Below are 27,789 nucleotides of genomic sequence, written 5' to 3'. Positions count from 1 at the left end.
GGGGACATGGGGATTTACTTAATATACAAAGCATGGCATAAAGACATTGAGCGTAAATCATAGTCCACAGACGATAAGACGCAATGATACATAGCTAAACTGCTTTGAGACCACCATCTGAGGGGGATGCAAATCACAAACGCTCACCTCCCCACGATTCCCAACCAACGCGGCTCCGCTACACATCCTCTATTCATTTTAATGTGGTGACGTTGGAGAAATAGCTTGAGCTGCTCTGAGAATTTGAAAAAGTACGAAAGCCAACAGTCCAATATACTCGAACACTGCTGTGCATACACATACACGTTTTGGACTATGATAGACGCTTTAAGAGAGACAGTAGTGGTGCAGCTTCACTATAATCTAGACTATATTCTGTATTCTGTGCTGGTTGGTTTATCCTGTCAGGTATTTGAATAGGTGCTCCTGGATGCAGACTGGAGTGTAAACTCAGGCACTGAATGTGGCTCTCCTGCAGTGTCTTTCTTCCAGCAGTTCTTCCACTGCTACTGTCCTGTAGGCTTCGGACGAAGGAAAGACCCGAGCGGAGACTACATCAGGTACACACACACACACACACACACACTAAAGCAGGGTACACACCACACACACATACACATACACGTAGACACACGTAGACACATAGACACATAGACACACATAGACACATACGTAGACACACAGACATACACACTAAATCAGGTACACACTACACGCACACTACATCAGGTACTCACATGGACACCCACACTACACACAAACACAGACACTCACTTACTGCCCTCCTGGGCTTCAGACAAAAGACGGTGATTGGTCCGTGATTACCACAATGTTTGTGCTTTGGCAGAATAATTGATGCAGCTGCTTGCGCCAACGAGACCCTTTCCCTGTTCTAACATTCGTAGGCTTCATCTGCGTGGCACCTTCAGCATTTAGATGTTTGTAAAATGGCTTTCGCAATACTAAATCATAGTCTTTGTTCATTGAGTGACAACCAACGTAATTTTCTGGGTCATTGTCACCAAATGCGGTGTAGAAAACGGAGCTGTCATCTTACTGCTGATTGGGGCTTTTTGATTGCCAGGTTCATTGTAAAAAATGTGGGGTTTTGTCTGCTTTAGACAGTCAGTGCATTTGGTAATTTTTACATGATCAGGGTAAAGGTGTAATTTCATAACAAGGACAGCAACCATTTTTGGGAGAGAGCAGCTCTCCTCCGTAAACTTCCAAATGGTCACAACCATTTGCTTTTGAGATGGGGATCAAATCCAAAACTGTGTTATATTAATTCCCTATTTATGTCATAGCTCATTTCTAAAAATAGATTTTGACATATTACTAGCTCAAAGCATTTGAATCTGCTATATGACAAGTTAACCAGTGGGTGATGAGGATGTTGGATAACAAGTGGGGGCACAAAAAAAATGAAATTGCCCCCCCCTAATCTGATAGTGGTAGATGTACACACACACACAAACACACAGAGCCGCTCAGAGAAGTCAATTCAGATAGATCCAGCTCAGCTCCTGAGCCCCATCAGTACCGTATAAACATTTTGAATAGAAAATGAATAGGTTCATGCAACAATTGTTAGTACATCGAACCGAATCGCATCGATTCGTTCCACTAATCGAATTGAATCGCACCGAATCGCTTCAAACTAAAAGTATCGTTCCTGTATCGTATCAGAGCCCATGTATCTAGATGTGTATCAAATCGTGCTTGTAAGGAGGGAGAGATGCACATCCATAATAACAATGCATGTCCCTAACATGTCTGTGATTGTCTATCTCACAGGCGCTACATCCTTACTCTAAAGGACGAGCCCAACTACTACATCTATGAGCCGTGGAGAGCCCCAGAGCCTGTCCAGGAAGCGGCTAACTGCATCATGAGTGGACTACCCTAAGCACATGATCAACCACGCAGAGGGCAGCAGGCTCAACATAGAAAAGATGAAGAAGGTCTTCCAGCAACTCTCCCACTCGTTCTCTTCTGATTCCACATCATGGTTCTCTCTCACAGTTCCTATTGAGAACTGAAGCAGTGTGGCTCTTGATTCGGCCCACAACTCCACCACAATCCTCTAGCTAGTCATTTGACTCTTTTTGCATCCTGTTTTTACAAAGCACTTCTCCTGGCTTATTCTATGGACGTAGAGAGTGCCACCTAGTGGTTAAATGCTGTTGTTTTTTTCATTGGATGTCCTGCATTACCATTTTCTCCGTGTTATGTTTTCATTCTGCCATCAGCCGTTATGTAGGCTATTACCAGTCAGTGGCTGCCATGGTAACAGTGATGTAACGTGTGTGTGTGTGTGTGTGTGTGTGTGTGTGTGTGTGTGTGTGTGTGTGTGTGTGTGTGTGTGTGTGTGTGTGTGTGTGTGTGTGTGTGTGTGTGTGTGTGTGTGTGTGTCCATCAGGTCTCCTGGCCTCTGTGCCCACCATCCAGGAAGAGGCAGTGCCTCCCCCGACAGACGACTTTTAGATCAGCAGCTGCACCTGTGGTATGTTGAGAGGTGTAGTTTTTTTTATTTATCATTTAATTAACCAGGAAAGTCCTGGTTAAGAAAGCAGCATTTTCCAGGTTTTAGTTGCTGCTTTAGATTAATATAAAAAACAAGCTATGATTTGAAATTGAATGCATGCGTTTTCTTTTCTCAAAGTTTCAATGTATCAGCTTAACAAATAAATGTCGTCTAACAGAAAGTGAAGGATACATGTACAGGAAAAGACATGACCAATCTAAACTCTATTTAATGCAGTCACCCACACACACGTTGTCTGCCCGGTCCAACACTCTGGAAGAGAGGCAGGCCCTCCGAACCATAGAGCACCCAGAAGTGCACCCACTCGAAACACCAGCACACCGTCACTGCCCAAGGAGACAAGCGGCAACAACAGGAACAGCAACAGGAGCAGTGGGAGGAACAGTCAGAGCAGCAGGCTGTAGAACAGCCAATGGATCTGCAGTGGCACACGGTAATAAGACACTGGGTTGTTCTGTATTCTGAAATGTGAGGCATTTCACTGGAACCTCTTCGGAAGTCATCAAATTTCAGTCAAATAAAAAATGTCAATACTCTTTCTGTAGGCCAGGGATCGTCAACTAGATTCAGCCATGTGCCAATTTCCGGCCCCCCAACCCTCTTGAGTGGAGGGTTGGGGGGCCGGAACATAATTACAAATCATTTGTAGACTGCAAATTGACCGCAAAAAGCCCAAACAGATACAGTGGCTTGCGAAAGTATTCACCCCCCTTGGCATTTTTCCTATTTTGCTGCCTTACAACCTGGAATTAAAATGGATTTTGGGGGGTTTGTATCATTTGATTTACACAACATGCCTACCACTTTGAAGATGCAAAATATTTTTTTTTCATGCTCAAGTTTCAGTTTTTTTGTCTTATTTCTTTCACAAACAAGAAATAAGACAAAAAAACTGAAACTTGAGCATGCATAACTATTCACCCCCCAAAGTCAATACTTTGTAGAGCCACCTTTTGCAGCAATTACAGCTGCAAGTCTCTTGGGGTATGTCTCTATAAGCTTGGCACATCTAGTCACTGGGATTTTTGCCCATTCTTCAAGGCAAAACTGTTCCAGCTCCTTCAAGTTGGATGGGTGTCGCTGGTGTACAGCAATCTTTAAGTCATACCACAGATTCTCAATTGGATTGAGGTCTGGGCTTTGACTAGGCCATTCCAAACCATTTAAATGTTTACCCTTAAACCACTTGAGTATTGCTTTAGCAGTATGCTTAGGGTCATTGTCCTGCTGGAAGGTGAACCTCCATTCCAGTCTCAAATCTCTGGAAGACTGAAACAGGTTTCCTTAATGAATTTCCCTGTATTTAGCGCCATCCATCATTCCTTCAATTCTGACCAGTTTCCCAGTCCCTGCCGATGAAAAACATCCCCACAGCATGATGCTGCCAACACCATGATTCACTGTGGGGATGGTGTTCTCGGGTGATGAGAGGTGTTGGGTTTGTACCAGACATAGCGTTTTCCTTGATGGCCAAAAAGCTCAATTTTAGTCTCATCTGACCAGAATACCTTCTTCCATATGTTTGGGGAGTCTCCCACATGCCTCTTGGCAAACACCAAACGTGTTTGCTTATTTTTTTCTTTAAGCAATGTCTTTTTTCTGGCCACTCTTCCGTAAAGCCCAGCTCTGTGGAGTGTAAGGCTTAAAGTGGTCCTATGGACAGATACTACAATCTCCGCTGTGGAGCTTTGCAGCTCCTTCAGGGTTATCTTCGGTCTCTTTGTTGCCTCTCTGATTAATCCCCTTGCCTGGTCCGTGAGTTTTGGTGGGCGGCCCTCTCTGCAGGTTTGTTGTGGTGCATATTCTTTAAATTTTTTAAGAATGGATTTAATGGTGCTCCGTGGGATGTTCAAAGTTTTGGATATTATTTCATAACCCAACCCTGATCTGTACTTCTCCACAACTTTGTCCCTGACCTGTTTGGAGAGCTCCTTGGTCTTCATGTTGCAGCTTAATTGGTGGTGCCCCTTGCTTAGTGGTGGGGCCTTTCAGAACAGGTGTATATATACTGAGATCATGTGACAGATCATGTGACACTTAAATAAAGTCCACCTGTGTGCAATTAACTAATTATGTGACTTCTGAAGGTAATTGTTTGCACCAGATCTTATTTCGGGACTTCATAGCAAAAGGGGTGAATACATATGCATGCACCACTTTTCCATTTTTTATTTTTAGAATTATTTGAAAAAAGTATTTTTTTTCATTTCACTTCACCAATTTGGACTATTATGTGCATGTCCATTACACAAAATCCAAATAAAATCCATTTAAATTACAGGATGTAATGCAACAAAATGGGAAAAACTCCAAGGGGGAAGAATACTTTTGCAAGGCACTGTATAATGTTAGCCTAAAACATAATCATTTCTAACCTTGCTTACATTTGTATACAATCACGTGTCTCTCTATTATGCGTGGGTATACTTGGGAACAGATATCTTAAATAAAAATTAATTGGAGTTTATTTCCTGGTGTTTTTCCAGTCTTTCCATGCCAAGAGTGTGCAAAACTGTCATCAAGGCTAAGGGTGGCTATTTAAAGAATCTCAAATATAAAATAATTTGTTAAAATATGTTGTTTACCACTTTCTTGGTTACTACATGATTCCATATGTGTTATTTCATGGCTTTGATATCTTCACTATTATTCTACAATGTAGAAAATAGTTAAATAAAGAAAAACCCTTGAATGAGTAGGTGTTCTAAAACTTTTGACCGGTAGTGTAAAAGACTGGAAAAACACCAGGAAATCAACTCCAATTGATTTTTATTTAAGGTATCTGTTCCCAAGTATTCCCACGCATAATAGAGAGACACGTGATCGTATTGTTTTATTTTCCTTTGCTCTGCAAAACTGGGGGGCCAAATAAAACCACCCACGGGCCAAAGTCGGCCCGCAGGCTGCCAGTTGGGGAAGCCTGCTGTAGGCTATTTGCAGACATTTAACCAACTGTGTCATTTGGTTTCTGTGTTTTTCAGAGCTTGCCATGTGTGATGGTGTATGCCAGAGAGACATGGCCGAAGACTTCTGATGTCTTGTGCTCACCCCTTTCCTAGTCACACACACACAAACATACACAGAGTTTTACATACAATAACCGGTTTATAAGGTATAAGAGCAGCAAGAACACCTTCGTAATTGCCAATAATAATTTGCATACAGAAAGGTTACAAACAGTGTATTATATAGCAAGTTAGTGCTTACACCGTTCCTTTCAGCTTTCCTAAACTGTTTTTTGTTATCGTTTTTTTGCACCACCACACACTTTTATTAGTGAGTGAATAACTGCCTTAGGACTACAGTAGAACCTCAAAGATACAAACCTTAGATTTACGAACTGACCGGTCAAGCGAGCAGGCAATATTAACCTGGATGTTTTTTTTGTTATCCCCCCCAAAAAACGCATTAAAACAATAAACATTAATGTAAAATATGCAATTCATATTTTCTATAAAGGTGTATGTCAAAGTTATTTCAGTGTTCCCAACGACCTCCATTCTTCATCTGAGGTTCTACTGTCATTCATCTGTTTGTCCTCTGTATGATATTTTCACTTTGATCACAACGATGTCACTGGTTTAGAAACAAATATTTTGCCATTGCCAGAGAAGATATATCAACCAGTGAAAGAACCTAGAATTAATGTTTTCATATGATTTAGTGCCCTTCGTGTAAGTTATGAAACATCATGAACTGTCATTGTGCTTACTGTCAAACAGACAGCTGTTCTCAACCACTATGGGTAGTGAGAAGGGAGTCTGTGGCCACACAGATGGATGAAAACGTATGAAAAATTTATATGCATTTTTCGCTGTCCATTCAACTCGTTTCACCTTTTCACATATGAGTTGCTAACTTAAAAAAATAAAAAATACGGATCAAGCTGTGCATAGACATTTATCATTTTTGTTGTCCTCAACCTATGACTCCCATAGAAAAATCCTGTGCCTCAATACATTTTTTGACTGATACTAAATCTGTCTTGCCGCAACCTAAATTGATTGAAAAAGATCCCATAATGATAATAGTGTCTATACTAATACAATAATAACTACTTCCGCTAAGTACCATGTGTATAAAATATTTGTATTAATTCCCGCTATATTCTGTTTATATTTGCACATCCATCAACCCTGTGTATATATTATACTGTATATATTACCATAAAACACGTTTTCTTTGTTTGCATTGTTCTGTCTGTGGATCTGCCCAGAAGGGGATGAGTTTTGCCTAATTTATAGTCTACTTAAGTACTCAGGACAGCCATTTTGCATTCTTGCGTTGCATACTTACATTGACTATAAATAAGCCTTTAGAATATACTAAAAGAGGTACACTTCATTTATATTTCCCATTAACATCTAAAGCTTGTCATTATTTGTCAGTCACCAAATATTGTACATTCCATGCAAAAAGAGTACATTCACTATTAAAAAAAAATTCCCATGATGAGCTTTGTGAAACGTGTATTTAGTTGTATTTATTTGTTTTGTATTGTACAAAATAGTTTTATTTTCATTAAAGCGCTGATAGAATAGCGAGCCACTCAGTCTTCGTGATTTTATCTGTGTATGAAAATCTATACCTGATGCTGGAATTCACTGTCGATGGTAATAAATATAGTTCATTCATAGCATTGTATATTTAAGCAATAAGGCCCGAGGAGGTATGATATATGTCCAATATACCACGGCTAAGGGCTATTCTTACACACGACGCAACGCAGAGTGCCTGGATACAGCCCTTAGCCGTGATATATTGGCCATATTTCACAAACCTCTGAGGTGCCTTAATGCTATTATAAACTGTTTACCAACGTAATTAGAGAAGTAAAAATAACTGTTTTGTCATACCCATGGTCTGATATACCACAGCTGTCAGCCAATCAACATTCAGGGCTCGAACCACCCAGTTTATAGTTGGTAGTAGGTAGTTACAGTACCACTTCTTCAGTACTACGTTTCGCCACTGGAGGGCCACATGCAGTAGGTTCTTAGCACAGAATGTGCTGAAAGCTATGTGCAGTGCTGGAGGTAAACAAGACTGGTCGACAAGACTGTATAAAGTCTAGATCTGGAACTGAACTTGGACCACGGGTCATCTGCACTTCACTCGAACAACCCTTGTTTTCTGAAAATAGTTGTGGCTCGTCAATAGTTATGTATCATTAATAGATGTATCAATTAATCAACAATCCATCAACACTTTAGGGCCAAACTTTGGTTCATTGAAGTGGTAGTCTCAGGTCAGTTATAGCAATAGAGGCTTGTTATGTGATACTGTACAGGTCAGTTGTAGTCTGGGAGGAGGATGTGAAGGATGAGGTTTAACAGTGCTTTGTTGACCAGCAGTAACGCTTATGTGATCTCCTCAGGGATCACTACTAATGGCCTGAGTCCTCTCTCTCCCTCTCTCTTATCTATTTCTCTCTTCTCTCTCTCTCTCTCTCTCTCTCTCTCTCTCTCTCTCTCTCTCTCTCTCTCTCTCTCTCTCTCTCTCTCTCTCTCTCTCTCTGTGTCTCTGTCTCTGTCTCTCTCTCTCTCTCTCGCCTAGCTCCCTGATATCAACTCTGATAGAAACAAATTCCTGAATGGTTGTGTAACCTCCTCTGACGATCCCTCTGTTACGGTGAACAATAAAGAATAAAAGGATGAGGTGGGACAAATGAGCTAAAGGCTGTCTTTAAGCACCGTTCGGATATCTGATACAGACATGGCCCAGTGAAAGTGACATTTTAGCTTTCCTGTACAGTATAATTATCCAGGTTTGTAACTTGATAAAGTGAGGACAGGATTAGGATACGAAGAATAGGATATTGTGTCTATGAATGTACACAGGCCCAGGTTGTCAAACTTTTTACTGTGATTTTGCCCTCCTTTCTTTTTGCTGTATTCAGTTATAAAGGAACTGTAAAGTACACACCCCTGGCGTGGTATACGTATTAGTGGCCAGGGTTGTAGTGTGTAAAATGTGTGTGCATGTCATGTCTTAAACAGTATTTTAGTGTGTAATGTGTGGACATGTCCACAGGGACAGCAAATCACATTAGAGGTAATAATGTAATGACCGCTTAGCCCACTTGCCCTCCGCCGCCATTTTAAAAATTATACCCCCGACATACGTAAGCTGTTAATTCTCTCTGCTGCACCGGCTCACACATCACGTCACAGTTTGTGAGGAGTGAGGAGAAGAAGGCGTGGGTCACTCCATGGCGTGAGAACCAACCTACACGACAACACAACGGAAGCCATGATGTTCTAAGCAGGGCCAAGGACCTTCCAAATCCTCCCTCCCTCAGATCAGGGATAAAAGGGAAGAAGATTCTATTTCAGCGCTACAGCAGCTCCATCGATCCTAGCCGTCACCACTTCCCTTCCCTCAGTCTGGCCCTCCCTGTATATGGCAGCCTGGCCTGCGGAGGAGGAGGCAGGCAACCTGAGTAGAGCTGCATCGATTCAAGCCGTCTATCATACAGGAGGCATGGACTTACAGAAGGAGAACCTACCCAGCCAGGGCTGATGGGCTGGCGCTTAAGCGGGTGATTGAGTCCCCCGATCTCCAGTCTCTTTACTGTCCACCTGCAGCCTGCTCCTCCCCCATCCTCCCGTCCTCCTCCAGTCATTATTCTGAACCAGAGGGGGAGTACAAATACACAGAGAGGAGATAAGTGCCTGGGTGGAGCCGGTGGTGAAGAGAAGAGAGCTCTATACTGTGTGTGGGGAAAAGGAAAATAAGCTGTCTTTATCTTCAGAGTCCCTCTCTATCAGTGGTGTGTTGTTGTTGTTGTTGTTGTTGTTGTTGCTGTTGCTGATGCTGATGTGTGGGCCAGTGCGGACGGAGATTGAAAAGTCAGGATTGTGAATGATGCTCTGTTGAAAGGCGGAAGTGCTGTAATTGCCTGTTGAATCGATCAGTTCCTGGTCCATCTGCCTACCCTGCCCAGCCCAGCTGATGTTGCTCTACCTCAGTCTGGCCATGGAGTCCAACGAGGATGGGGAGAATTGGAGGGAGGAGGAGAATGGAGAGAAGTGGATGGAGGACCAGTGGGAGAAATGGTACAGTAGTATTTATATACTGTAGAGTTAAACCAGGGTCACATTCATTAGGGTAAAAAGTAACAAAATGTTTTTCCAATGGATAACTAAAACAAGTGTTTACCAGACAAGCACTTTATTTGCCATAAAGGTCTAGACTTCTTGGCAGTGCCGTGCAGTAATGCTAATATAAGACATAGAGACCACACTTTTTTCCTGTCTTTCTCGGGCCTTCATGCGAACCCCAATGGAAGCCTTTTTATTAAAGGGTTTAGAGCTTTTTGATGTCAGCACAGATGGTTGTCCACCTGGTTGTACAACTGCCACCTACCATCAGGCGTATCAAGCACTACCTCACTAAGGTGAAAGTGTGACTAAGTCGTTTGTCTGCAGAGAGCGACACCCCTGTGTTGACTCTCTCATTGATGTGTGTAAAAACAGTGTGCTCTGCCCTCAGCTCTCAGAGATGTTGAGTGACGGCGTGGTTTGTTTTCTGTAGTGTGGTGTGACGCGGTGTGTGTATGTGTCGTGTCCTCAGGCTGACCCATGACATCAGCCTGGAGGAGTTTGAGGACGAGGACCTCTCTCAGGTCACAGAGATCACTGATGAGGCTGGAGCCAGCCTTAACTACGACGACCTTGACTCTCAAGTAAGCTAATCTACATGTACACACACCAGACCTGGGTTCAAAAACACTTTCAAAGTGTCTAATGTGCTCGGATTGCAATTTTGCGACTTTTCTATTGGTCCATTCAGCCAGGCAAGCTCAATCAAGCACAGATCAAGTATTTGAAAGGATTTTGAATCGTATATGAACCCAGGTCTGGTACGCACAGTGTGGTGCCAGCCTCAAATAAGACAACCTGGATGACCAAGTAAGCTCCTCTGCACCAGTTTCCTTCAACAAACTCCTCCCTCCCGTCTCCCACAACACACCGTCTGACTTCACTCTGTTGCGGTCTTCTTTTTCAGAATATGAATATTCATAACGGAAGGTTGAGATATTGAGATAAATGTCGCTCCCATTGTGTGCTTGCTGTTATTTTGGGGCTGTCACTGTGAGATAGTAGCCGCAGCAAAAGCACAAGCGGTAGTAGAATCCAGAGTAAGTAGTCCAAAGTCACTAATCAGATTAACGACTGCAGGCGGGGATGGTCTTGGTACACATGTGTTCCAGAGCCGAGTAGAACTAACATGCCACACGTCGTTAACGCCTGGCCATCACATCACTGGCCTCCGCCTTTAGCCCTGCAGATAGTCTACTAAACTAGCTGCTAGGGTGAACTGTCATTTTAGTACCAGTCAAATGGAGACGCCAGACCATACGTTAGCTTAGGGGAAGGTTGTGTGACGTTGATGCACAGTACAGCAGGTCTGTGGGCATCTTAATATTTTGTGGTTAAGGAAATGATTCCGTATTTACATTATCTTTAGATTTGACGTCCGTGTAAAGACGGTAAGGATGTTACACGCTGCTGTTGTATACCTCACAGAACAGAAGAGTAGCCTAGCTTCGCCTGTGTTTGTTTTCAGGGAGGTTTATCCTACGACAGTATGATTGAATTAGAATGGCATTACAGTGAGCATGAGCAGAGAACGAGCCACAGGCTCAGGCTGCTGATGTCATTGCCAGGCCGTGATTGACTGGCTCCCTCTCTGCTCTCCTCCTCCTCTTCCCCTCCCTTCCCTTTCTCCTCACTGAATCCTTTTCTCTCTCTCTCTCCACTCGCTCTCATTCTTGCTTTCTCCGCCTCCCTCCCTCTCCCCCTCCACCTCACTGAATTATTCTCTCTCTATCTGCTGCAACACTGCTGCCTGGCTCTTCCCAGGACCATGTGACGTGGCCAGCCAGTAGCGAGGCGGGGAAGGCAGACGGGCGGGGGTTCAGGGAAGTGCAGGCGGAGGTGCTCCACTTGGACCTGATCGATGCTGAGGAGGAGATCCAGGAGGAAGAGGAGCACTGGGGCCTGATCCATGGTTCCCTCGACGACCACAGACTCAACCAGGAAGAGAGAGGGGCCGTCGTTCTAACTCCTGTCAGACAGAAACAGCCCAATGTGATAGAATTCAAATCTGCTGAACATCCAGTCGCTATGGATACGTACAGGCCCAAGAGACCCACCACACTAGCGCTGTTTCCACAGGTGCAGCCTCAGCCTCCCAGGACTCAGGTGGGGACTGTTTATTTCTACCCTCTGTGATGACACGGCATCATCACATCATCTGTTTGGTTCATATAATGTTGGATTAGCCATAGAACGGAATCTGTAAAGAGGCATTAAAGGGGCTGTTTCTATATCTTCCCTGGGATGACAGGCAGATCATATACTGTATCATAGATCATATTAGGTTTGTTTGAAATATGAGATTCGATAGGATGGGATCTGTATGAGAGCAGTATAGAAGCTGGTAGCTTACACCCAGCACCAATTTACAGTAGAGATCCTGCTTATTTTCTCCTCTGTGATTACAGATCGTCTGTTTGGTTTAAATAATTAATGGGAGATGAGATAGAATTGAATCTGTATCGAGGCAGCATACCTTACCCAGGCACCAATTATCAATACGGATTTCCTTTTAATGTAATGTAAGCAATATATCTACAGTGTGTATTTGTTAACGTCGTTAAATGGAAATATTTTCATTTCACATTGACAGCCACTGTATACCAGAAAAATCATCATGCTGGGACGGTCGTGGTTCTCGATCGAAGCATTGTAACAGTAGAGGAAATGCTATTTCGTGTGACAACGAATGTGCTCGTTCTCTCTCGACGGAGCCCGTGCCTACGACGGTGTTTGTAGCATGTGCTCCGTTCGACTGCTGTCCTTGATCTTTGCTGTCTGTAAATAGCGCACCCTTCCGTCCTTCTGTGAGTCTGTCAGCTTCCACCGCCAGCTGAGTGGCATCAGACAGGGAAGGAAGGGTGTGCTCTGCTGACTAGGGATAGCGATGGAAAGGACAGGTCAGAGTCCATCAGTGTCAGTCCAAGGATAGGGCCGTTTACAATGACAATCCTATGTAGAGTGACTAAACGAGTGAGGATCTGCTCCCTCATCTTTCATCCATTGCATCTCATGTTGATCTTTATAAAATATCTTTGATCTTTCCCTCAGAATAGACCTCTTGCCAGAATTAGATTTTGTAGGTTAGCATTTGTCGTGACAAAATGTGTTTATTATTGCTTGGATGCTTTGATATAGTCCAGTGAGCTTCAGACCTGTCTTCATTGAAGAAGTATACGACGAGGAGAGGGCTGTCATTTCTCTGGAGGAGATTTGGAATGATCTCAGTAATTGCCCACAATGCTCAGCACGACCAAATACTCTACAGTCTCTAGTAGTAGAGTGCAGACTGCAGGTTGAATGTTTGACAGTTTCATCTTTTAACCTAAGACATTAGTAGGATTATTGTAGTGTATGATATATGTACCTACCCAAACATCTCCACCCAGTTATAACTAGTTAAAATCAGGTATAACCAGTTGAAACCAGTGATATTCAGATACAACCGGTTATAATCAGTTATAACCAAAACATTAAGATGCTAAAAAGAAAATGTTTCAGAAAATCTGTTTCACAAGGATATTCATGAATGATGAGCACAATGTCTTTATGGCAGATAAAATTCAAAGAAGATCAGGAAAACCAGGATAAGGTGCGTGACCAGATGTAGGTTTGGATAACCTGCTACACTGACTGGTTAATCCTTACCCTGTCAAGGTTCCTTCCCATCAAATAACTTAACATCACATCCACTTTAGACTCAGACTCTGTCTGGCACTCTCGGCAGACTAAAGCAAATGCTAAAAAGTATTCAAAAGATTTCGAAAGTATTTATTTTGAACCCAGGTCTGGCATGGGGAGGATGTTTTCTCCTCTAGGTGTAATTCCTAATTCTAGCCCTGTCAGACCTGGTCACGTGACTATCGTCTCTGTGTACGACCTGACCTCAGAGTCCTGCTGCTGCTCGTGGTCTCACGCTGTGTTGGGAAGGATTAGGCGAACCATGTTTTATGTCTCACTCCTACTCTGTCTGAGTGGTAGCCTGGTACAATGACAGAGACACTTGAGCTCAAGGCCTGGGGAAACAGGTAGTGAAAGCTTGATTCAGATAGCCTGGTCCCAGATCTGTTTGTGCTTTAGCAAGGCAGCACAAACCGATCTGGGACCAGGCTATCTGAATGGTGGTGTTCACTGCCTATTTTCACAGTCCTTGAGATTACATCCCCCTCAAGATCAACCCTGTTTCTGTAGGTTTTAGCTCCAAACCTAGTCTAGCGCCCCTGATTCTAGTAATAGTTAGCTGGTTGATAAGCTGAATCAGGTTAGTTACAACTGGGGTGGAGTGAAAACCAACAGGAGGCTAGCTCTCCAGCAACAGGGTTGTAGAGCCCTGCTCTATACTATATCACAACCACTCAGGTTTCTAATGTGATCAAGGTGAACGATTACTTAGAAACTTTAGCCCCTTTGTTGAGACTAAAAACCAGATTACTTTGATTGTGAACAACATCTGCCAGCCATATGTCACCATGGCTGTTGCCGTCACTATGTGTCCCACCTTGTTACATCACACTGTTGTGATGGATGGGTTGAGCCGTGCGTGTGCGTGAGTACGTATGTAAGCTGCATTGGACAATGCAATGTGTGGCCAATGCAGCTTATGGAGCACACGGCAGTTCAATTATCATTACAGTCATCACAGTTATTTGGGCTGAACACTTTTCTGACAATTAGGCTATTAGACATGATGATACTACTCTAAACTATGCCATTGCCATGTTGTCTGAGACCTGAAGAGACCTGAATCTCTCAGAGCAATATGACTGATTATGGTGGTGTCATGAATCGGATTACACAGTGGATGGTTATCAGTTGCCGGGGTTGGTTACTGTGGACAGGAGGACAGGAGGCCAAGGGGGAGGGTGAAGTGTACCAAAGTTTGTGAAGCTACGTGAAGAGTAACCTTACCTGAGACCCGAAGACTTCAACCAAAGGGATAACAGCTACCAAAATGATAACACAGTCTTGATAAACAGTCAGTCCCATGAATTCCAAAATGTCTTATTTTCATTTCATAAATAGAACTTGGAGCATTTCAACATCAAACCGTTCTATCAACACAAACCCGACACACCAAAGAAACACACACACACACACCTACACACAGTTTCTCTCTCCTCCAGTTCCTGGCCATGGTAACCATGGTAACAGAGCCAGTTCCAGTGCCCAGCAGCAGCTGCATCACGACTGTGAGTCAGCATCATCACTGTGAATGATCTCTATGACAGGGTGCTGCTGTTAGTGTAACAGTCTTGACTTCCTCTTTATTGGCTAGCTCCTGATTCCTCTTCCTGGCAGCCGGATCAGATTGTGATGGTATGTGAGATGATGTCATCAGGGCTTGGTGAGTCTCGCCCCAAGCCAGCGCCATATATTTAGATGGCTGTGATCTCGCATTACCGTGCTCCAAAGCCTCGTTCATCACTCGGCTGCAGGAAGCCTGGAACAGAGGCTAGGACTGAATAGATGTGATTGACAGCTGAGACAAGTCATTGATCATAGAGCTGCTTGGCTAGAAAAGGGCTGTGGACTGACTGGGCTGGACTGTGTGGTAATAATAGAGAACAGCCGTCTTCTTAGGCAGAACAACCACTCATGCTTTTTAACAGCCACTCCCTTGTGTGTGTGTGTGTGTGTGTGTGTGTGTGTGTGTGTGTGTGTGTGTGTGTGTGTGTGTGTGTGTGTAACTATTCTTGTGGGGACCAGAAGGCTATTTATATGGGGTTTAGGGTTAAGGTTATAATTGGGGTTATAATTATGTTAAGGGTTAGGAGCTAGGGTTAATTTTAGGGTTAAGGTAAGGGTGAGAGTACAGGTTAGGTTTAGGGTTAGGGGTTAGGGAAATGTGACTGAATTGAATGTGACTGAATTGTGTGTCCCTACAAGGTTAGCTGTACAATACTGTGTGAGTATGCACACTCTTAAAGGGTGATGTAATGTTTATCAAATAAAAGTTACATCTAACTATCTTTCTCTCCTCTCTCTCTTCCTGTCTCTCGATCTTTACCTCTCTCTGTCTGTAATATCATTGTAGGACAAGGATACAATTAACAACAACTCATTTGGAAAGAAGGACACGTGGAAGGAGAATCTGTCAAACTCCAACTCCTCCTCTCCCCACATAACAGGTGAGAATGGGATATTCACTGGTATAAACCACATACCGTGCATGTATACAGTACTTTCTTGTGAGAGTAATATACCAACATTAACTTTGAACAAGGCAGCAACGTTTCTGTTCGCAGAAGTGGACGCATTTCGAAAACGACAACTTCCCGTGGCGTTTTTCTAGACATTTTTATTTCATTTGTGTCAATGAGCACAAAGTAATTGCACATATGTCAACACCACAGTACAGTATTTTATTCCACTCCAATCCGCTAATCCCCTCATAAAGGCGACCCCGACATGAACACTCACAGTCATAATCCTTAACATTTTCAAGAGATAGAAAATATTAAAAGCCCAACATCTTCAGTGTTCTCATACTTCAGTATGATACATACAATAAGAACATGTTGGCCAGGAAACCCGACAATGGCTCTCATCCTGTAACTCTTTACCATGCAGCACGGATACTGCTACTGTAGCTACATCCCTTATAATCCTTCAGCAGTTTGAGGCCTAATTAATAATCTTTCGTTTTTGCTTGTGTTGTTGTTTTGCTTGTGTGTGTTAAAGGCGATCTGACACCCACTAATGAGCAGGTCAACGATGAGTCTAAAGTCCAGCAGCACAACGATGGCTCTGTGGCCAAACAACCCCAACACAGAGGTACAGTACCAGAGAAGGCAGTCAAGGCATACAGCAAGGACTACTCCACGTTCATCTCACATGGACCTACAGAATCACGGGGCAGGCAGCGTGGCGCAAAGCAGCGGGATAAGAAGGCCTCCACTGCTCCACACAACCAGACTACAGCAGCAAAGCCAAAAGCAGGCAGTATGAGAGACAAAGCTGTGGATGGGGATAGGGATGGGAGCAGGGGGCGAGGAGGACAGGGGCAAGGGCGGGGGTGCTGCCGCGAGGAGAAGCGCCAGCCAGAAGCCACGGAGGAGATCTACCTGACACCGGTACACCAGAAGAACGCAGACACTGACCGTCCAGACTCTGACCGACTCTTCCTGTCTCAGAGCAGCGAGGGCAATCGCATGTCGATCAGCTCCGACGCGGAGGGACCCCCAGCGTACACAAACACTGCCCTCCCCAACCGAACAAACCTCTCCATCAGCGAGGAGGACGAGGTCTACCTGCAACCCCCTGCACCTCCTCCGCGTTCCTCCTCCATCTCCTCATGCTTTAGGCCATCTGACAGTGAGGGAGGGGAGCGGGAAAGGGAGTTGTGGGACAGGGGCTCTAAGTCTAAGTCTAAGGGTGAGTCGGGGGGGTCGGGGGCCCTGCGGACTGCACACGCTCAGAGCTCCGAGGCCGATGGCCTCTCCTATGACTCTGTTAAGTACACCCTAGTGGTGGACGAGCACGCCAAGTTAGAACTGGTGAGCTTGAAGCAGTGCTACCAGAGCTACAGTGATGAAAGCGACACAGAGACGGTATATGAGTCAGCCAACGAGGAAGAGGACTATGAGGTGGATCACAGCGAGCTGAAGAGAGAAAGGAAGTCATCACGTCTGTCGAGGGCTTCTTCGTCCTCTGAGGCAGGAGTTGGCGGGGGACCTCGAACACGCAAGTTCCGCAATGTGTTCGTGAACAGACATTTACACTCTTCTGGTGAGTTTTGTGTGACTGGCTGCTGCCAATTATCCTTTTTTTCCCCCGAGGCAGACCAGGCTCAGGATAATGCTCATACTCAATTGTATTGTAAATTCATTGAAACCATGTTTATATTTCTGAAGACAAAGAGCTGAACTTACTTTCTTACTTCAAAGGAATTACAGAAGTTAGAATGCCCTATTTAACATGATTAAAAGACACCAAATTCAGCAAAGTTACTCCTGTATAGTACTCTTGTTTTGGCACTTTGTTATTCCATTTTTATCACAATGACCTAAAGCTCCTCTCCTGCCTTGTGTCCTCCAGGTGCGGAGTCATTTGGCCTGTTCTCCTGTGTGTTAGATGGAGTAGAGCAAGAGCAGAGCCACAGAGCTGTGTTCAGGTGAGACATTGTATGGTTTTACTCTTCATAAAAACTTGGTTTATATAAAAACTCATGAATGAGCCATTATAAATGAGTTATCCGTAAGTGATAATCAACGACGAGCGTTCTATGGAAAAAGTTACATTATTTGCCAGAGAGCGCATAGAGCCACGGCAGCTAGGCTAGTGGTTAAGAGCATTGGACCAGTAACTGAAAGTTCACTGATTTGAATCCCCAAGCTGACTACGTGAAAAATCTATTGATGTGCCCTTGAGCAAGGCATATAACCCTAATTGCTCCTGCAAGTCGTTTACGATAAGACCGTCTGCTAAATGACATGTATATATATTTATACCACAGCGTTGATGAATACTGGTTCTGATTGGTTAGCATTCTAGAATGGACAATAAAAGCATATTAACCATATACCGGGACAGTTAGAAAAGATATCGGGACACCTTGCAATCACGACACAATAAGCACCTACACATGCAAACCATACAACGTTACAGAAAGCTAAACCAACAACCACTCAAACCGAAATTGGATAAAATGTAAACGCAGGTCCAACAAGGAAAAAATGTCGTGAGTGATGAACATGAATCCTACTGTTGCAGTCTTGATGCATGTGGAGCTACAGTTGAAGTCGGAAGTTTACATACACCTTAGCCAAATACATTTAAACTCAGTTTTTCACAATTCCTGACATTTAATCCTAGTAAACATTCCCTGTCTTAGGTCAGTTAGCATCACCACCTTATTTTAAGAATGTGAAATGTCAGAATAATAGTAGAGATAATAATTTATTTCAGCTTTTATTATTTCTTTCATCACATTCCCAGTGGGTCAGAAGTTTACATTTAAATTTACATTTAAGTCATTTAGCAGACGCTCTTATCCAGAGCGACTTACAAATTGGAAAGTTCATACATATTCATCCTGGTCCCCCCGTGGGGAATGAACCCACAACCCTGCGTTGCAAGCGCCATGCTCTACCAACTGAGCCACACGGGACCGTGTGGCTAATACGTTATATTAGTATTTGGTAGCATTGCCTTTCAATTGTTTAACTTGGGTGAAATGTTTTGGGTATCCTTCCACAAGCTTCCCACAGTAAGTTGGGTGATTTTTGGCCCATTCCTCCTGACAGAGCTGGTGTAACCGAGTCAGGTTTGTAGGCTTTCTTGCTCGCACACGCTTTTTCAGTTCTGCCCACAAATGTTCTATGCGATTGAGGTCAGGGCTTTGTGGTGGCCACTCCAATACCTTGACTTTGTTGTCCTTAAGCCATTTTGCCACAACTTTGGAAGTATGCTTGGGGTCATTGTCCATTTGGAAGACCCATTTGCGACCAAGCTTTAACTTCCTGACTGATGTCTTGAGATGTTGCTTCAATATATCCACATCATTTTCCTGCCTCATGATGCCATCTATTTTGTGAAGTGCACAAGTCCCTCCTGCAGCAAAGCAACCCCACAACATGATGCTGCCACCCCCGTGCTTCATGGTTGGGATAGTGTTCTTCGGCTTGCAAGCCTCCCCCTTTTTCCTCCAAACATAACGATGGTCATTATGGCCAAACAGTTCTATTTTTGTTTCATCAGACTAGAGAACATTTCTCCAAAAAGTATGATATTTGTCCCCAAACCGTAGTCTGGCTTTTTTATGGCGGTTTTTGAGCAGTGGCTTCTTCCTTGCTGAGTGGCCTTTCAGGTTATGTCGATATAGGACTAGTTTTACTGTGGATATACACTGCTCAAAAAAATAAAGGGAACACTTAAACAACACAATGTAACTCCAAGTCAATCACACTTCTGTGAAATCAAACTGTCCACTTAGGAAGCAACACTGATTGACAATAAATTGCACATGCTGTTGTGCAAATGGAATAGACAAAAGGTGGAAATTATAGGCAATTAGCAAGACACCCCCAATAAAGGAGTGATTCTGCAGGTGGTGACCACAGACCACTTCTCAGTTCCTATGCTTCCTGGCTGATGTTTTGGTCACTTTTGAATGCTGGCGGTGCTCTCACTCTAGTGGTAACATGAGACGGAGTCTACAACCCACACAAGTGGCTCAGGTAGTGCAGCTCATCCAGGATGGCACATCAATGCGAGCTGTGGCAAGAAGGTTTGCTGTGTCTGTCAGCGTAGTGTCCAGAGCATGGAGGCGCTACCAGGAGACAGGCCAGTACATCAGGAGACGTGGAGGAGGCCATAGGAGGGCAACAACCCAGCAGCAGGACCGCTACCTCCGCTCTTTGTGCAAGGAGTAGCACTGCCAGAGCCTTGCAAAATGACCTCCAGCAGGCCACAAATGTGCATGTGTCTGCTCAAACAGTCAGAAACAGACTCCATGAGGGTGGTATGAGGGCCCGACGTCCACAGGTGGGGGTTGTGCTTACAGCCCAACACCGTGCAGGACGTTTGGCATTTGCCAGAGAACACCAATATTGGCAAATTCGCCACTGGCGCCCTGTGCTCTTCACAGATGAAAGCAGGTTCACACTGAGCACATGAGCACATGTGACAGAGGTGACAGAGTCTGGAGACGCCATGGAGAACGTTCTGCTGCCTGCAACATCCTCCAGCATGACCGGTTTGGCGGTGGGTCAGTCATGGTGTGGGGTGGCATTTCTTTGTGGGGCCGCACAGCCCTCCATGTGCTCGCCAGAGGCAGCCTGACTGCCATTAGGTACCGAGATGAGATCCTCAGAGCCCTTGTGAGACCATATGCTGACACATGCACATTTGTGGCCTGCTGGAGGTCATTTTGCAGGGTTCTGGCAGTGCACCTCCTTGCACAAAGGCGGAGGTAGCGGTCCTGCTGCTGGGTTGTTGCCCTCCTACGGCCTCCTCCACGTCTCCTGATGTACTGGCCTGTCTCCTGGTAGCGCCTCCATGCTCTGGACACTACGCTGACAGACACAGCAAACCTTCTTGCCACAGCTCGCATTGATGTGCCATCCTGGATGAGCTGCACTACCTGAGCCACTTGTGTGGGTTGTAGACTCAGTCTCATGTTACCACTAGAGTGAGAGCACCGCCAGCATTCAAAAGTGACCAAAACATCAGCCAGGAAGCATAGGAACTGAGAAGTGGTCTGTGGTCACCACCTGCAGAATCACTCCTTTATTGGGGGTGTCTTGCTAATTGCCTATAATTTCCACCTTTTGTCTATTCCATTTGCACAACAGCATGTGCAATTTATTGTCAATCAGTGTTGCTTCCTGAGTGGACAGTTTGATTTCACAGAAGTGTGATTGACTTGGAGTTACATTGTGTTGTTTAAGTGTTCCCTTTATTTTTTTGAGCAGTGTAGATACTTCTGTACCTGTTTCCTCCAGCATCTTCACAAGGGCCTTTGCTGTTGTTCTGGGATTGATTTGCACTTTTCGCACCAAAGTATGATCATCTCTAGGAGACAGAACGCATCTCCTTCCTGAGCGGTATGATGACTGCGTGGTCCCATGGTGTTTATACTTGGTACTATTGTTTGTACAGATGAACGTGGTATCTTCAGGCGTTTGGAAATTGCTCCCAAGGATGAACCAGACTTGTGGAGGTCTACCATTTTTTTATGAGGTCTTGGCTGATTTCTTTAGATTTTCCCATGATGTCAAGCAAAGAGGCAATGAGTTTGAAGGTAAGCCTTGAAATACTACCACAGGTACAACTCCAATTGACTCAAATTATATCAATTAACCTATCAGAAGCTTCTAAAGCCATGACATCATTTTCTGGAATTTTCCAAGCTATTTAAAGGCACAGTCAACTTAGTGTGTGTACACTTTTGACCCACTGGAATTGTGATACAGTGAATTATAAGTGAAATAATCTGTCTGTAAACAATTGTTGGAAAAATGACTTGTGTTATGCACAAAGCAGATGTCCTAACCAACTTGCCAAAACTATAGTTTGCTAACAAGAAATTTGTGGAGTGTTTGAAAAACGAGTTTTAATGACTCCAACCTAAGTGTATGTAAACTTCCGACTTCAACTGTAGGCTGTCAAATCCTCCCACAGTTCTAGACTAGTTTGACCAGTTGTTTTCAGCAACTGATATTTTTTTCTTTGGTTGTCATATTGGCAGGTTTGTAGCAACAAACTATTTAGCTAGCTTCTAGCCTAGTGTTTGATATGTATTGAGATCTCCTTGTCATGACCCGTGTCCTGAGAAGAAGGCAAACTTTTCTAGCTATGCCAGGCAAAATCGAGCGTTATCAGCTCATTGTCATGGATGTATCCAAATGAATGTCAATAGAAAACAGCTACTTTGCTGTTATTCTGTCTGCAGAGGTCGTGACTGTGTTAGCTGTAGCTAGCTAGCAAGCAAGGGATAAGAATGTTGCCAGAGGCCTCCCGAGTGGTGCAGTGGTCTAAGGCACTGCACTGCAGTGCTAGCTGTACCACTAGAGATTCTGAGTTCGAGTCCAGGCTCTGTCACAGCCGGCCACGACCGGGAGACCCATAGGGCGGTGCACAGTTGTTTCCGGGTTAGGGGAGGGTTTGGCCGGCAGGGATGTCCTTGTCCCATCGCGCTCTAGCGACTCCTGTGGTTGGCTGGGCGCATGCATGTTGACATGGTCGCCTGTTGTACGGTGTTTCCTCCGACACATTGGTGCGGCTGGCTTCCGGGTTGGGTAACGGGCTTCCGGGTTGGGTGCTTGGCAGGGTTTTGTTTTTCGAGGACGCATGGCTCTCGACCTTTGCCTCTTCCGAGTCCATACGGAAGTTGCAGCAATGGGACAAGACTGTAACTTCCAATTAGATATCCCAAAGTTTGGGAGTAACAAGTAAATACATTTTTCCGTTGATATCTTCATTTATATAAGCAAACTAGTACTTTCTAATTTTCTGGTTGCTAGAGACGCCATCCAGTCGTTCATTAGATTAGTTCGATATTTGTGGATGTGACCCAGTCATTCATTCTTTATGTACCGTTGCCATCCTGCTGCTGGCAGCGTTCTTATCCCTCGCTACCTAGCCAGCTAGCTACGGCTAACACAGTCACAACCTCTGCAGCCAGAAGAACAGCAAAGTAGCTTTTTTCTATTGGCATTCATTTGGATACATCCATGACAATGAGCTGATAATGTCCAATTTTGCCTGGCATAGCTAGAAAAGTTTGCCTTCTCGTCAGGACACTCGACACTGTTCATTACAAGGAGATCGGATTGCATATCAAACACTAAGCTAGAAGCTTGCTAGTTTGTTGCTAGCAAACCTGCCAATATGACAACCGAATTATAAAAATATCAGTTGTTGAAAACAGCTGGTCAAACTTGAAACGTGGGAGGATTTGACAGCACTTGCGTGCAACAGTAGCCGGGACTAGAGAAATTCATGTTTATCACTCACCACGTTAGGTCATGAGATGTTCCCCCAAAAAATGTGTCTCTGCAAAAACAAATCAATGCTAGCTAGCTACGTTTTTTCCTCGTTGGACCCGCGTTTACAATGTATCCAACTTCAGTTTGGGTGGTTGTTTGTCGCAAGTACAGTCTGCATGTGTCTGCGCTTATTGTGTCATGATTGCAAGGTGTCCCAACATCTTTTCCAACTGTCCCGATATATTTTCCAACTGTCCAATCTGGTTTCAATGTCCACTCTAGAATGCCCTTCCAGCCAATCATAAACGACTATTCAACAATGCTATGGTATAAAATGATTAGAATTACTTTGTCTCGGGCCTAACAATACCGTGCCAATATATCCCCTCCAAACACCGGCTCAAGCCCTAGAATGGACTTCTAGCCAATCAGAGACGAGTACTCAACAATGCTGTGATAGAAATATTTATAAATGCTTGAAGCAATCTTACACAGGGTCCTCCTTCAGGTACCGACAAACACATTAGAGATTCATTACATGGATTAATATCAAACATAACATCATAGTGGTCAGTGTGATTAACACCTCATTAGCAAGATAATCCAAAAAACACTTTGTAAATACATTTGATTGATTTATTGATTGAATGATTAACCATGCCGTCTGTGTGATTGACAGGTTTGTCCCTCGCCATGGCGATGAGCTGGAGCTAGAAGTGGACGACCCTCTGCTTATGGAGGTTCAGGCTGATGATCTGTGGTGTAAGGCCTACAACATGAGAACTGGGGCCTGCGGCATCTTCCCTGCCTACTACGCTGCCAAGGTCACCCAGGAACCCATCAAAGGTATCAAATATGGTTTATACTGTTTATGATGGTTTATTTAATCCATTAGACAGGCTTTGGACACAGCAAAGGTACTGTCATCAATACACTTTGGGCATCAGTGTTTGGTTATAGGATCAATATAGACGTTCTATGAAATGCATTCAGTTCATTAGCCTGAGTGCAAGTCTGTGCCCTCTTGCCAACTCCTTGTCCCTTATTGTCATGCCAAATATGTTTGCACATAGGAGTTGGCATTTTGGCAAGAGAGCACAAACAGCATAGGATGGATAGGATCTTTAAATAGCCTGATTTGGCTCTGAATGAACCTCTAATGCATAATATGCTGACAAATAGAACTCTAAGTGTGTCTTTGCCCTTGCCTTTGTCTTACCCTATCTCCGTTAGATGACAAAGAGGACTGGGTAGACAGGTTCCGAGTGAAGTTCCTGGGTTCTGTTAACGTACCCTACCACAAAGGCAACGATGTGCTTTGTGCTGCTATGCAAAAGGTACAGTATCCGCCCCCCTGGTGGTGTGTTGGGGTTTGTAATCTCAACCATAATTTCACAATCCTCAATTGGAAGAACAATACAGACAGAACGTGATTAGGCAGCCTATTGTACTTACAGTCTGAGAACGGATTGGCTTATTTAAAACCTGAGTGGATATGCTGGCGTGCACATGTAAACAATCAAGCTGCGCTATTGTGTTCGTCAACAGATCGCTAACAACCGCCGGATGACCATGCAGCCTCCCTCTGCATGTATTCTGGAAATCAACATGAAGGGGGTGAAAATCATTGTGCAAGATGAATGTAGGACCTCGGAAAGAGTATGTCCTCTCTTATACACTGAAATGCCCTTTTTTATTGATATCTGTGTTCACAATGCCTCACTGTTATTAGTTTATGCATCAGTGTTCAAGGCCCATGTAAATGTACACATTTTTCATTTCGATTAGCTAGACACATGTTGTGATAAGGAATGTTCCAGTCAGACCAAAGTTAATCCTGTAAGTAATTTGTAGTCATACATTAGTCCTAGTCCCTCATACGTTTGTCATACATTGGAAAATACAAGTCTGGAGTATTTCTGTAGGCATGGAAAATACAGTATAACTAGACCTTTTCAAAACAGGGTTCAAGCAAGGTTCAAGACAAGGTTAAGTATGACTAGATCTTTTCAAAACAGTCTTGGGTGGAAAGCAGCAGTCCTTTAGCAGGGTGGACATTTCCCTCCTGGGATACTGTGGTCCTGTGGTCGGTGACATAACCCCTCTTGCATAATGACCACTTAGTCTTAAGACTTTTTAATCCTCCTCACTCGTGGTTCCACCAGTGTGTCCCATTGGACTGGCTTACTGTATGAGTAAACTCTCAGACACAGACCATAGGGTCTGAGCCTAACATTATGTTCTGTTCTTACCGAGGTGTGGTGTATGGTGTGGTGTGGCCTGAGAGTCAGTCTGTTTCTGCTCTCTTGACAACTCTTTATTGAATTGCCATGGCAAACATGAGCGGAAACAGACTGGAACCCAGGCTACGCTAGTATAATGCACCCACTCAGGCCCAACAGCCACTGTACCCATAGAAATAGAACTAGCACATTCTATAAGTACTCTCTAATTCTATGACATCACATGCTAGTGCAGGAACTCACCGTGACGATCTCTCATCTCTATGTATATTTTCACAGGGGGATAAGTGCTTTCACTTTTTCCAGCTTAAGAACATCTCCTTTTGCGGCTGTCACCCAAAACATAACAAGTGAGTAAATGACACATACTTAACTAAGGAAGTCATTCAACTCCAGGCTACAGGCCTGTAAATACCAAATCAGATTGATGGCCACCTCACCCACTTGGCAAAAACTGGTTCAATCAACTTTCCATGTCATTTCAACCCCCCCAAAAATTAGGTGATGACGTTGAATCAACGTGGGAAACTGATTGGATTTGCACAGTCATCAATGAAAGGGAATTTCGTCTTTTTCACTTTAAACTTTGAACCTAAATCCAATGACACGGTTCCAGTTTTTTGTTGATTCCATGTTGAATCCATGTCCGTTGACCACTCAACCAAATGTAAATCAAAACTGACGTCTGTGCCCAGTGGGCAACTTATTTAACGAAACTTCAAGAGCTGTATCTCAAGGGCAAAAAGACTAGCAAGTAGCAGCTACTGTATCTGGAGCATGTTGTACCACGCCTCTCCCATTGATTCCAGGTATTTTGGATTCATCACCAAACATCCTGATCACCAGAGGTTTGCTTGCCATGTGTTTATGTCAGACGACTCCATGATGCCTCTGGCTCAGTCGGTTGGGTAAGCTCTCTAACGTTTCTCTCTCCTCCTTTCTCTCTGCCACTCATCTCTTCTTTACTATCCAAATATGCTAATGATTATGAACATCATACTGTTTATAATGATACATCTTTCTATTCACAAACTACTGCTCACTATTTGTACCTAACCTCTCTTGCGTTGTTCCTACCTATAGGAGAGCCTTCCAGCTGTACTACAAGGAAACGGTGGGCTACTCATGCCCGACAGAGGACATCTTCATTGAGTAGCTTTCTTCTCGCTATAGTACATTTCTCCAATGTTGTGTCATGATGAAACAACTCGCATGGTGGATTACTGCATTGAATGGTAAGGCTTTTAGCAATGTTGATCTGTCACACAGGTCTACTTGGTGCGGCTTCCTATTCACTGTCATGTTTCCACAGCACAAACATGTCTACAGAAATACCCAAACTAAAGCATTACCAATCCTATCCAAAAGAGCATACATGTATCTTTCTTTAAAAAAAAAGGTAATTGGCCAAAAATACAGTACTTTTAAAATGTAACGTGTGCAGCCAAATGTAAGGACCGGCACTACAGTACAGAAATTCCCAAAAGTAGTTACAGATTTCAGATCTAATTTAATATCACACTCAAAATCAAGATAGAATATGTTTCTATATGTGTGGCTTTACGAGCAATTCCAAATGATATGAGATCACTATATCAAGTCACCTGGAAACCTTGTCTTTGTACAGAGGAAGACAGAGAGGCAGTGATTTCAATCTGTCTGTATGTGTCCCTGGACTGTTTTTAAAATCACACTGTGTTTGATTTCAGAATCAGTTAGTATGTATGTTGGATGGGAAAGTGGATTAATGGATTAATGGTCCCCATCACATCATAACAGGTTTTAAATGAAGTCCAGTTCATCATTCTCACCAATGAACTTTGACTAGGGCCTGTCATCTATCTTCCAATACCAAAAAGGTGAATTCACTTTTCTTTTTCTCTTATTCATGTGACTCCGTACAGCCAATGGCAATGTCCGCTTTAGGCTTGTAGATTTGACAGCTCTTAGCACAGTTCCACCTCTGACACCTCCAAAACAACTGCAATGCGGATGTCGGCCAAAGCGGATATGATTTAATAGAGCCCATACTCCTACTGTAACTTGGAAACAATATTTTTGGCCCAAATTGTAAGGTGGGATTACTGTATAAGGAAAACACTTTAATAAATATGATCTTGGAATCACTGTGGTCTTTCCACTTTAAAAGTCACCCAGAAGGCATGTGTTCTAAAATCATGTTTTCAAACCACAAGTAGTGCCTATTTTCTAATTATTGTGATTACTGTATACATTATGTATTTCCTTTTTATTTGAGAAGGTTATCCTGGCACTGTGGGACAGATGTAATACCTGTACAATATAAATATGCTGTTTGTAAATGAAATGTACTACAGTAAGTTTGATCAAACCCAGTGTGTATTGCATGATATCAATGTCAAACAAAACAATGTAGAGAAAAAAAACACAGGATGTCAATTCTTGTCATTAAATGTGAAGGTGTTTACATCCTCTCTGAACTTACT

General features: G+C 43.7%; 1 protein-coding gene and 1 long non-coding RNA gene across 3 annotated transcripts; both read left to right on the top strand.

Moving 5' to 3' along the window:
- The first annotated feature begins 60 nt into the window (after window positions 1–60).
- Window positions 61–7,092, top strand: LOC139540327 (uncharacterized). Its single transcript, XR_011668164.1, has 5 exons — window positions 61–560; window positions 1,798–1,964; window positions 2,423–2,506; window positions 2,765–2,981; window positions 5,530–7,092. It is a non-coding gene; the product is annotated as an uncharacterized lncRNA (long non-coding RNA).
- A 1,948-nt stretch (window positions 7,093–9,040) lies between these two features.
- mapk8ip1a (mitogen-activated protein kinase 8 interacting protein 1a) lies at window positions 9,041–27,770 on the top strand. Of its 2 annotated transcripts, XM_071344075.1 has the most exons (12): window positions 9,041–9,606; window positions 10,124–10,235; window positions 11,416–11,757; window positions 15,686–15,779; window positions 16,333–17,379; window positions 17,689–17,764; window positions 23,761–23,927; window positions 24,315–24,418; window positions 24,630–24,740; window positions 25,604–25,674; window positions 26,134–26,232; window positions 26,408–27,770. In XM_071344075.1, exons 1-12 carry the CDS (start codon window positions 9,503–9,505, stop codon window positions 26,478–26,480), a joined length of 2,400 nt encoding a protein of 799 aa, XP_071200176.1. In that variant the 5' UTR covers window positions 9,041–9,502; the 3' UTR covers window positions 26,481–27,770. The 2 variants fall into 2 exon arrangements, with proteins under 2 accessions (XP_071200176.1, XP_071200177.1); XM_071344076.1 differs by lacking the exons at window positions 9,041–9,606; window positions 10,124–10,235; window positions 11,416–11,757 and adding exons at window positions 14,194–14,840; window positions 14,927–14,967.
- The last annotated feature ends 19 nt before the right edge of the window (window positions 27,771–27,789 follow it).

Source organism: Salvelinus alpinus, chromosome 15 (genome assembly GCF_045679555.1).
Source record: "Salvelinus alpinus chromosome 15, SLU_Salpinus.1, whole genome shotgun sequence".
Lineage (NCBI taxonomy): Eukaryota > Metazoa > Chordata > Actinopteri > Salmoniformes > Salmonidae > Salvelinus > Salvelinus alpinus.
Note: the sequence above shows the minus strand (reverse complement) of the source record. Positions and strands in the feature narration are given on the sequence as shown.